Raw genomic sequence first — 12,877 nt, 5'->3', positions numbered from 1 at the left:
TCTGTTTCCTGCTCCGCCGTTCACCTTTCTCTCTCTCTCTCTTTCTCTCTCTTTTTTCAGGGGGAGATGATAGATCGTATAGAGTACAACGTGGAGCACTCAGTGGACTATGTAGAGAGGGCCGTGTCTGACACCAAGAAGGCAGTAAAGTACCAGAGTAAAGCCAGGAGGGTAAGTCAAATACTGTCAATGTGACCTGATGCGAGTGTTATCGTTAGATATGACTTAGACGCGACGCGGCATAACGTTGACGTGAGGTAAGTTAACGTGAGGTGGCTTGGTCGGCTGTGCATGTCTTTCCCAAAATAAAAGATTCAGTGAGAGATAATTGACTCAGGCCCATAGGTGTCTCTTTCTCTCTGTCTCTCTGTCTCTCTCGCTCCATTCAGTGGTTCAATGAGAAGATTGTCACACACAGCATACCTTACATTGTAGATGTCTCGTCCACCCCCTTGTGTCTGAACAGACACAGTGCAGGATGGGATGGGACCCTGCTCACATAGAAGTGATGCTTGTACAGTTGTTGTCTGTGCATTTGGGAACAGTGCCTGTCCCTTCATATTGGTCACACAGCCCTCTCCCAGCTCCTAACCAGACTATACATTGGACCCACAAACACACTTTTAAAGTGAATATGTCACGTATTGACATCAATTGATCTCTATAGACCTCCGTGGAAAAAGCTACTATTAATTTCACCTCTTCTGTTTTGCTCATCTCCAGTAGTAAATAAATCTGCATCTAGTGTTATAGGTGGGTAAATTAAACAGTCACAAATAAAGGTGCACAAACTGTTTACTTGCATTTACCCTCCACTACCCTCAACCCCTTTTCAACCCAGGCAAACCATGCATGACCTTATGTGACATGGTCTCATTGAAGTCCATGTGTCTATATACCCTCAACACTGCTGCTGTGACAGAACAGCATGAATCACCCCAAGCCTACTGCTATCTACTGGGTTACATCTATTATTCAACTGTCTCTTCTACACACACTGTAGAACTTACCATTAGGCACAGATCTAGGATCATCTTACTCTCACCAACTCCTGAGCATTGCTATCAGAGAGAAAATGTGAAACTGACGTAAGACCCGCGTATAGGCCGGGTAAACTTCATCAGACTCCTCCCGAATGACAGGCTGTACAATATTGCCACCACTTGGTCAGATAATAGTACAGCAGGTCAAGGTTGAGAGAAGTTGCAATTTAAACAGACAATTAAAGTATGAATCTAATACAAAGCTCATATATAGAGAATAAAACCCTATTCCAATACATTAACATACTTTCAAAATGTATCTGTTTGCCTAAGGCTGTGAAATGCTGGAACATGTGTGTATTTCCTAGCAATGTCAGTGTGTAAGCATGCCCATGTGTGTTTTACCTGTTGCACATAACTGTGCTGTTGGCAATATGGTTAGTAGTAGTTCTGACAATAACATTTTCTTGACATTTTGGTAACGCCATTTCCCCCTCTACTCTTTCATGCTGCCTGGAATCCTTGTTTTATTTATATTGACATAATGCAATAATGGTCATGCAGAAGAAAATAATGATTATTATATGTTGTGTGGTGCTTGGTATTGTTATTGCCTCCAGTGTTGGTGGAAGTTTAGCATAGAAGACACATTATACACATATAGACACACATACACACACACACAAATAAAAGATAGACAGTGTACAGGGCAGGTGTATTCGTTATGCATGAGTGTCTCTTGTAAATAATATGTGGTTCTAAACGTCTTATTGATTGTTGGATGTTGAATGTTTTACAGTGACATTTAAAATGTATTTGGGGTCTGATTGTAACCGGGAGCGGGACATTAGTGTTTTTGACAACAGTACTGTAACTCTTACATTCCAATTGAAAATAACTCTTTATTTTTTGTATGTCCAAATAAATGGCCTCTTTTGATGAGTGAAGTCAGCATTTTTTGATTGATTTGTCTGACCAATACTTCTGAACGATCTAGCTATCTATAACCAGAAAATGACATCTCCGAAAGAAAATGTGTGTGCTTGCTTGTCTTGAAGTATTTATGGTTGTGAAATCGTCATAACCCTGCCCTCTGATTGGTCCCTTCATAACATTGTCATAACCCTGCTATCAGATTGGTCCCTTCGTAATAACATTGTCATAACCCTGCTCTGTGATTGGTCACTTCATGATGACATCATCATAACCCTGCTTTCTGAATGGTTCGTTCGTAATGACATCTTCATAACTGCTCTCTGATAGGTCCCTTCATAATGACATCATCATCATAACCCTCCTTTCTCATTGGTCCCTTCCTAATTACATTGTTATAACCCTGCTTTCTGATTGGTCCCTTCGTAGTGATATCGTCAGAACCACGTTTCTTGAATTTGATATCTTGAGTCCCATTCAAAAACAATACGTAACATGATCCAGGAAGTAGGCTGGACTTTCATAGTGTATTGAGTGTAGCACATTATATTTATAGACACCTGGCTGTGTCATTATGCTATCACTCACCATCTCCTCTCCCAGCGGCCATGGATCTGTGTGAATGACTCAGTGTGACCTGTTTGTTCCGTCCCTCACTCTGTAGTACACTGGATATGTTCCTACATCAATCTACACACAGTACCCCATAACGACAAAGCGAAAACAGTTTTTTTTGAAATGTTTTGAAATGTATTACAAATAAATAAGTATTCAAACCCTTTTGCTACGAGACTCGAAATTGAGCTCATGTGCATCCTGTTTCCATTGATCATTCTTGAGATGTTTCTACAACTTGATTGGAGTCCACCTGTGTTAAGTTCAATTGATTTGTACATGATTTGGAAATGCACACACCTGTCCATATAAGGTCCCACAGTTGACAGTGAATGTCAGAGCAAAATGAGTGCATGTCGAGCGATGAGGTCAAAGGAATTGTCCGTAGACCCCCGAGACAGGATTGTGTCGAGGCACAGATCTGGGGAAGGGTACCACAAAATGTCTGCAGCATTGAAGGTCCCCAAGAACACAGTGGCCTCCATCATTCTTAAATGGAAGATGTTTGGAACCACTCAGACTCTTCCTAGAGCTGGCCGCCCGGCCAAACTGAGCAGTCGATGGATTAGGGCCTTAATTATCCTGACCATAATTCTATCCTCCTGATTCCTGCTTACAAGTTCAAATTAAAGTAGGAAGCACCCGTGACTAGATCAATAAAAAAGTTGATGACGATTACCAATTGTTCCAATCGACCATGCCGATTAATCGGTCGACCTCTAGTACATACCCCAACCAGAAGCCATGGAGCTAAAGGCTAGAGCTGCCGCTTTCAAGGAGCGGGACTCAAACCCGGAAGCTTATTAGAAATACTGCTATGCCCTCCGACGAACTGTCGCACAGGCAAAGCGTCAATACAGGATTAAGATCGAATCGTACTACACCGGCTCTGACACTCGTCGGATGTGGCAGGGCTTGCAAACCATTACAGACAACAAGGGGAAACACAGCCGAGAGCTGCCCAGTGACACAAACCTATCAGATGAGCTAAACTACTTCTATGCTCACTTCGAGGCAAATACCACTGAAGCATGCATGAGAGCACCAGCTGTTCCTGAAGACTGTGTGAGCATGCTCTCCGCAGTCGATGTGAGTAAGACCTTTAAACAGGTCAATATTCACAAGGCTGCAGGAACAAGAACACTAAGGTAACCTGCCTAAACGACTACTGACCCGTAGCACTCACGTCTGTAGCCATGAAGTGCCTTGAAAGGCTGGTCATGGCTCACATCAACAAACTCATCCCAGAAATCCTAGACCCACTCCAATTTGCATACCGCCCCAACAGATCCAAAGATGATGCAATCTGTATTGCACTCCACACTTCTTACGCCCGTCGTCAAAATGAGACCAAAGCGCAGCGTGGAAAGTGTTCATCGTACTTTATTGGACTGAACACCAAAAAACAACAAAGGATAAACGAATGTAAAGTTCTGCAGGGCTAAACAGCTACTGTGCAAAAACAACATCCCGCAAACTAGGGTGGAAACAGGCTGCCTAAGTATGATTCCCAATCCGAGATAACGATGACAGCTGCCTCTGATTGGGAACCATACCCGGCCAACAAAGAAATAGAAAACTAGAATGCCCACCCAAATCACACCCTGACCTAACCAAATAGAGAAATAAAAAGGCTCTCTAAGGTCAGGGCGTGACAACACTGCCCTTTCCCCCCTGGACAAAAGGAACACCTATGTGAGAATGCTATTCATTGACTATAGCTCAGCATTCCAACGCCATCATTAAATTTGCAGATGACACCACAGTAGTAGGCCTGATCACCGACAACAACGAGATAGCCAATAGGGAGGAGGTCAGAGACCTGGCCGTGTGGTGCCAGGACAACAACCTCTCCCTCAACGTGATCAAGACAAAGGAGATGATTGTGGACTACAGGAAAAAGAGGACCGAGCACACCCCCATTCTCATCGATGGGGCTGCAGTGGAGCAGGTTGAGAGCTTCAAGTTCCTTGGTGTCCACATCACCAACAAACTAACATGGTCCAAGCACACCAAGACAGTCGTGAAGGAGTGCACGACAAAACCTATTCCCCCTCAGGAGACTGAAAAGATTTGGTCCTCAGATCCTCAAAAGGTTCTACAGCTGCACCATCGAGAGCATCCTGACTGGTTTGGCAACTGCTTGGCCTCCAACCGCAAGGCGCTACAGAGAGTAAGCTTCCTGCCATCCAGGATCTCTAGACCAGGTGGTGTCAGAGGAAGGCCCTAAAAATTGTCTCCAGCCACCCTAGTCATAGACTGTTCTCTCTGCTACCGCATGGCAAATGGTACCGGAGCGCCAGGTCTAGGTCCTAGAGGCTTCTAAACATCTTCTACCCTAAGCCTTAAGACTCATGAACATCTAGTCAAATGGCTACCCAGACTATTTGCAGTGCCCCCCCTCACCCCCTCTTTACACCACTTCTACTACTCTGTTGTCATCTATGCATAGTCACTTTAATAACTCTACCTATATGTACATACTACCTCAAATAACCGGTTTCCCGCACATTGACTCTGTATCGGTACCCTCCTGTATATAGTCTCGCTATTGTTATTTCACTGTTGCTCTTTAATTACTTGTTACTTTTATCTATTATTCTTATCTGTATTTTTTAAAACTGCATTGTTGGTTATTCGGCGCATGTGACTAATACAATTTGATTTGATTTGGGACAAGTCTCTGAATGTCCTTGAGTGGCCCAGCCAGAGCCTGAACTTAAACCTGAACGAACATCTCTGGAGAGATCTGAAAATAGCTGTGCAATGACGCTCCCCATCCAACCTGACAAAGCTTGAGAGGATCTGCAGAGAAGAATGTGAGAAACTTCCCAAATACAGGTGTGCCCAAGAAGACTTGAGGCTGTAACCGCTTCCAAAGCTGCTTCAATAAAGTACTGAGTAAAGGGTCTGAATAATTACAGTTGAAGTCGGAAGTTTACATACACTTAGGTTGGGGTCATTAAAACTTGTTTTTCAACCACTCCACAAATTTCTTGTTAACAAACTATAGTTTTGGCAAGTCGGTTAGGACATCTACTTTGTGCATGACACAAAGTAATTTTTCCAACAATTGATTACAGACAGATTATTTCACTAATCACAATTCCAGTGGGTCAGAAGTTTACATACACTAAATTGACTGTGCCTTTAAACAGCTTGGAAAATTCCAGAAAATTATGTCTTGGCTTTAGAAGCTTCTGATAGACTAATTGACATCATTTGAGTCAATTGGAGGTGTACTTGTGGATGTATTTCAAGGCCAACCTTCAAACTCAGTGCCTCTTTGCTTGACATCATGGGAAAATCAAAAGAAATCAACCAAGACCTTAGAAAAAGAATTGTAGACCTCCACAAGTCTGGTTCATCCTTGGGAGCAATTTCCAAACGCCTGAAGGTACCACGTTCATCTGTTCAAACAATAGTACGCAAGTATAAACACCATGGGACCAAGCAGCCGTCATACCGCTCAGGAAGGAGATGCTTTCTGTCTCCTAGAGATGAATGTACTTTGGTGCGAAAAGTGCAAATCAATCCCAGAACAACAGCAAAGGACCTTGTGAAGATGCTGGAGGAAACAGGTACAAAAGTATCTATATCCACAGTAAAACGAGTCCTATATCGACATAACCTGAAAGGCCGCTCAGCAAGGAAGAAGCCACTACTCCAAAACCGCCATAAAAAAAGCCAGACTACAGTTTACAACTGCACATGGGGACAAAGATTGTACTTTTTCGAGAAATGTCCTCTGGTCTGATGAAAGAAAAATAGAACTGTTTGGCCATAATGACCATCGTTATGTTTGGAGTAAAAAGGGGGAGGCTTGCAAGCCGAAGAACACCATCCCAACTGTGAAGCACGGGGGTGGCAGCATCATGTTGTGCGGGTGCTTTGCTGCAGGAGGAACTGGTGCACTTCACAAAATAGATGGATGGCATCATGAGGCAGGAAATGTATGTGGATATATTGAAGCAACATCTCAAGACATCAGTCAGGAAGTTAAAGCTTGGTCGCAAATGGGTCTTCCAAATGGACAATGACCCCAAGCATACTTCCAAAGTTGTGGCAAAATGGCTTAAGGACAACAAAATCAAGGTATTGTAGTGGCCATCACAAAGCCCTGACCTCAATCCCATAGAAAATTTGTGGGCAGAACTGAAAAAGTGTGTGCGAGCAAGGAGGCTTACAAACCTGACTCAGTTACACCAGCTCTGTCAGGAGGAATGGGCCAAAATTCACCCAACTTATTGTGGGAAGCTTGTGGAAGGCTACCTGAAACGTTTGACCCAAGTTAAACATTTTAAAGGCAATGCTACCAAATACTAATTGAGTGTATGTAAACTTCTGACCCACTTGGAATGTGATGAAAGAAGTAAAAGCTGAGAAAAATCATTCTCTCTACTATTATTCTGACATTTCACATTCTTAAAATAGTGGTGATCCTAAGACAGGGAATTTTTACTAGGATTAAATGTCAAGAATTGTGTAAAAACTGAGTTTTAATGTATTTGGCTAAGGTGTATGTAAACTTCCAACTTCAACTGTGTGGAAATGTGATATTTCCATTTTTATCTTATAAATTTACAAGAATGTCTCCACCTGTTTTTGCTTTGTCATTATAGGGTATTGTGTGTAGATTGATGAGGGGAAAAAACTATTGAATCCATTTTAGAATAAGGCTGTAACGTAACAAAAAGTGAAGGTGTCTGAATATGTTCTGAATGCACTGTATATAGCACTGCCACTGCACTCATACGGGAGGTGGTACCCTGGTGCATGGTTGGGAGAAAAAAAATACACTGAAAAGATTATGGGGATGCTGTAGTTGTCACTGACTACAGACGTATGGCCAGATGTAGCCTATGAAGTATTTGCACTAGGTGCGAGGTTTGCACCAGAGGGAATAACACATATAAAGTAGAAAATGCATAATAGATTTTTAAGTCTTGTAATTGTAAATGAAGACATGCTTTAGCTTTGTCTTTGGTCTGTTATCCTCAACTGAAATAAGCACTTAGTAAATGTGGCATTTAGGGCGCAGAGTAGGCTAATGATAGTAGTAGGCCTAGACAAGAAGATTGCCTTCATTTATATGCTAGTGAAGATAATAGGCTGACTGAGTAATGACTTGCCTTAAAATCCCTTGTCTGTTGATGCTCACAAGTGGTGCAATTTAAATGGTGTTTTAATTGGATAAGGAAATGAAGAGCAGCGTTCAAGCCACTGTGTGTCAACCATAGAGGGATGCTATTTCTATGGTGTCAACTTTGGGAGTGAACATTTGTCACTACGGCCTGCTGAGTCAATACTTGCAGCTGTGAACTGACACTGATGTTCACATTAATCACTATGAATGTACACTGTTAGTATATTATGTGGAACACGGGGGCTTCTATTATCTGATTCAATGATAAAAGGGTTCCCCTTCAAATTGAACAGGTAATCACATTTTGCGAAGAAGATGATTCAGAACATCTTCAATTAAAGTTCAATTAAATTCACATGAAACATGTTAATGCATAAAGCTAAATAATAATTGGTGATTAATACAAATAAATAATTTGTGTTGGTCATATTTTACAGTGCAGTTATACCACATGCATTGCATAATCATCCAATTTGGAACAAAGGTAACATGTACTTACACATCAAGAGATTTCTTTGTAGGTGCGTAGAAAAAATGGTGAACAGTTCCGAGAAAAGAAGATACTGCACTCGCAAACTATTACTTGGTTATTTTGTCACAAAGATACTTTTGCAAAGTAAATAACCAATACTTTGCAAATAAACAATTAATACTTTGCTAAACCAACAAGTGATACTTTGATAGTGCAGTATGCAGCAACTATTTTTTACTGAACTGTTGGGAACTAACTATTCATTGGAATAGAGCACAGTCAGATCAATTCAACTGTTAAATGTTAGATCTGCAGTTACTGTGCAATGCTAAGTGAAAATACACACATATTAGATCACCCATGGTATAATTTTTTTTTGCTATTTACTAGTTTGTTAATTCATTGTTTGTTATGCTTACTGTTTTTAAAGAGATTACAGGACATTCCATCTGGCTAGGAACACAGGGGAACATTTCCTCTAGAGGGATGTTGTCTGCACTGAATAATTAGGTCAACAAATACACAGAAGGCCTTGGTGGGAAATCAGCCGGTACAGTCGCTATACTGTACCCAGCAGGTCTTTGAGGGGATCAGCCTTAACCCACTTCACTGCACACACTGATGATGCTATTCAATCAAATCCACTAGCCAGGAGAATCTGAGGTATAAGGTATGTATTATGTTTTTCCACTGCAAGAAGCATGTAAGGGAAGTGCTTTGTTAGTGTGGCTTTCCCATGAGCAGCACTCAAAGATCCAAGGAGCAGATCTGTCGCTGTAATCAGTTATGTTTGGGACTCATCTAGCCGATTCATCTAATATTTGATGCTAGGATATAAGGCAAGAATGATAAAAAAATGTAACAGGAAATAAAAGTATTTATTCAATTTTTAAAAATTCAGTAGAAAAACATTGTAAAAATATATATATTTAGTTTGTATATATTTATTCTTAAACATTCTTGGGAAGAATTAAGAATTAAACATTCTTGTGAAAAATATAGATATTTCATTTGTTTAAAAATACCGTACATTAAGACATTTAATTATGAAGCCTTGGTCAAAAGGCATGTAGTAAGTAAGAGGCTCTCTGGGTGGCACATCCAGGTCTTTCAGGAGAGGGTCAAGAGTCAGACACTGTGGAGATAAAAAATAAGTCAAAATAAGTATATTGTAGCCAACATTTATTTGGTTTCTCCCCCGGTGAGGGGTCAAATGTCAGACGAACCTTTTTCTCTCATCCATATTGGCTACACCTGGGGGTCAAGCTCACTGTAGACATTTTTGTCTCTTTCCTGGAGTCGTATGAGAAACCTCTCACTGGCTGTGTTGCCTTTCCTGCGCACACTATCAATAAGTTGGCGAGCCTTATCCGCCCTCAGGTTGGTCTCCTTTATCTCCTCCATCTCTCCATCGTTCAGCACCTTGTCTTCTAAGAGGTCATCCATCAGTTGGTCCAGAACGGTCTTTGACACTTTTTCAATTAATTTGGTCCTCCATCCATGCAGCTGCTGAGCTGTTGACATTACAATTTTGGAAAAGTTGGTAGGCCTATAGTACTTTACTGTAGGGTAGACCGGTTTACAATACATTTACTTGGTATTAACAAGGAAATTATATCAATGGGTACTTTTAATTATATCAATTGTGAATGTGCATAGTGGTGCTTATTTTAATTAATACCAAAGAAACAATTAATTAATAGGCTGTTTTTGTGTTATTACCATTTCACATATTATTACGGCTCAGTTCCCATACCTTTCAACTGGTAAATAAATACATAGACTATATTTGTAAAAACATATAGTCTTTATACGTTGTAGTAGGGGGGCCTTCTTGAAATGAGTTAGGAGGAATAACAGACTTGCTCATGACAACCTTGACAGACACAATACTGTCTACTGGCATGTCTGACTGTTTTTCACTATTAATAGATCACACTTAACTTTTATGAATATGCAATGTGACACTTATAGGCTACACTATTGCACAGTATTTTACCTGCCATCGCTGCCAAGGGTAGAACAAAAGTATGATGTAACTTTCTTGATGATCTTCACACTTGTTTATCCTGCAAAAATCTTTGTAGTTCCAACCTTATTGTTCGTTGCAACCCGTGGGTTTATTGCAGATCTACGATCAGTTTATCCTAACTTTAATATGTATACTGTAGTTGAGAAAATAAATAGACTTTTCTAATCACCGGATCCGCACCCTAGTAGTAGGCTTGACGTACATACTTCCTGATTTTCCTCACATGCACTTGCGCAAAAGCCTGGTGAATGTGAAACCGAAAGTAGGCAATAGGCCCACGCCTGGCAATAGTAATGGCGTCTTTTTGTAGACACTAAGGTAGTCTAACTCCGCCATGGCTTGTTGGCCAAAGTCTATTGAAAATGAATGGAGCTTTTGTAGGGTTTTGGGATAAACGCAGAAAATAAGGTATGTGGTAGACACAGGCTTAGGAGATCTTATACGTTTTGTTCTATGAGATAATCTTCGTCAGCTAATGTCACATTTTGTGAATTTTTAAGCATTTATGTCATAAAAAAAGGCTTAATAATTCATAACGGTCATGTTAACTGACTGATATGATCTCATAGAACAAAACGTATTAGATCTCATAAGCCTGTGTTAACCTCAGACCTTATTTTCAAGCGTTTATTCCATAGCACTATTCTTTCCCATATGAATGGCCGAACGAACCAGAGATAAATCATTTCCGAATTTTAGGACTATAAACTGGCGAGCTCGGAGACAAGACTATGGAGCGAGATACCTGCCAAAAGGTTGAACGTACATAGCGTTAGGATCGTAAGAAAAATCCATATGTAAATTGTTAGGATCATAATGAAAGCCATGTGTGAAACATGAAACGTAAACGTGAAATTTCATCTGAAAAAATACAAACACAATGTTACGATTACAGACTAACATTTTCAAACATTAGGTTTGAACAAATGTCATGTTGCAAGCATGTGCATATCTCTGGGTGAGTGGACATCCCCATGCATACACCATATCAAAATATGACTAATTCAATATTGCACGATCCCATTCTCTGGGCTCTGTCTGTAATCATAACCAGGAGTATCTACCAGGAATACTGAAACATAGAATAATAGATGTTTGGTTAATCTAGGAATTATGTATGACTACTGGAGTCTTTGCCACTCTATTTTGTTTATTGAACATTTTGATATTTATTTAATCACTCAAAATCCTGCCGATGCATATTCTGTAGGAGGGATTAATATGAATAAAAAATAATTTGAAATGATTTATATGAATCGGACTTTGGAATGAACATATGGACTTTGGAATGAACAAGGGAGAGGTTAAACGTAGGCTCTGTATAGGCTATTCCCTCCATCGCGACACTGCTACCCAGTTGAAGAGCTTGTGATCTCCATGCAGCACCACAGCACCATGCACTTCGGAAAAGCACCCCTAAACCTCATGTGATGCCCTTCTGGAGGCATGCAGCTGTAACAGTATAACTTTAAACCGTCCCCTCGCCCATACCCGGGCGCGAACCAGGGACCTTCTGCACACATCAACGGTCGCCCACGAAGCATCGTTACCCATCACTCCACAAAGGCCGCGGCCCTTGCAGAGCAAGGGGAAACCCTACTTCAGGTCTCAGAGCAAGTGACGTAACCGATTGAAATGCTATTAGCGCGTACCCGCTAACTAGCCAGCCATTTCACATCCGTTACACTCACCCCCCTTTCAACCTCCTCCTTTTCCGCAGCAACCAGTGATCCGGGTCAACAGCATCAAGGTAACAGTATAACTTTACTACGTCCCCTCGCCCCGACACGGGCGCGAACCAGGGACCCTCTGCACACATCAACAACGGTCACCCACGAAGCATCGTTACCCATCGCTCCACAAAAGCCGCGGCCCTTGCAGAGCAAGGGGAAACCCTACTTCAGGTCTCAGAGCAAGTGACGTAACCGATTGAAATGCTATTAGCGCGTACCCGCTAACTAGCCAGCCATTTCACATCCGTTACACAGCTATAGAGTCATTATACCCTAATGTAGGCCTATTTGCCTACTAGCCAAATAAAAAATAGGCCTTCAACTTGTAGGCATTGCAATTTAGGCTATCATTTTTGATACTGGTGTCTTGCGGAATAATTTTATAACTCTGTTTTATCAGTTCTTATTATAGGGCTCCCCTTAAAAAGAGGCCCTAGCTCACAGGCCTCTAAATACAGCCTCTAAATAAATGTTGAACAAAATAGTTTAAAAAGCACGTGCAGTGGCTGATAGGGAAAACAGATCTGCCAATAAGGATAGGCTATAGATAGTCTTGACCATTTGGGACCCCTTGGCTATTTCGCTCAGGACAGGTTATAGCCTCGACTTCATCAATATTTTGTTTTGTCTCATTTATTGATATGGATATAGCCTCTGCGTGATGGGGTTGTGCAATGCAAATGGCTATAACAAGCCTGCATACAGAGTGGAATTCACTAATCCAACAGTCAAAATGCCTAATATAAGGCGTACAGTCCGTGCTCCCAAATACTGGAAAAAGTGTGATTCATTCAGTTACATGATCACCACAGTAGCCCCACGCGGCTCTAAAAATACATTTTGAAATTATATGGCCATTAAATAACACACAACAGCATGTCATATTTAGATAGTGGAATAGACCTAGCCTAAATCATATTTACTTTCTATATTGCAGCTCAGGTGGTTATTCTAGCCAAAGCT

The 12,877-nt window shown here is 41.1% G+C and overlaps 1 protein-coding gene across 3 annotated transcripts in view; it reads left to right on the top strand.

Moving 5' to 3' along the window:
• Positions 1–1,930, top strand: part of LOC139531711 (syntaxin-1A) — a 40,732-nt gene extending 38,802 nt beyond the window's left edge. Inside the window, exons 9-10 of one of the 3 annotated variants that reach the window (XM_071328428.1) lie at positions 61–171; positions 1,548–1,930. In XM_071328428.1, the coding sequence (XP_071184529.1) occupies positions 61–171; positions 1,548–1,625 (189 nt within the window). In that variant the 3' untranslated portion in view covers positions 1,626–1,930. Of the gene's footprint in view, positions 1–60; positions 172–389; positions 625–841; positions 986–1,547 lie in introns of those variants that run through there. The other 2 variants (XM_071328437.1, XM_071328422.1) reach the window with 2 other exon arrangements.
• The last annotated feature ends 10,947 nt before the right edge of the window (positions 1,931–12,877 follow it).

This window comes from Salvelinus alpinus, chromosome 1 (assembly GCF_045679555.1).
Source record: "Salvelinus alpinus chromosome 1, SLU_Salpinus.1, whole genome shotgun sequence".
NCBI lineage: Eukaryota > Metazoa > Chordata > Actinopteri > Salmoniformes > Salmonidae > Salvelinus > Salvelinus alpinus.
Note: the sequence above shows the minus strand (reverse complement) of the source record. Positions and strands in the feature narration are given on the sequence as shown.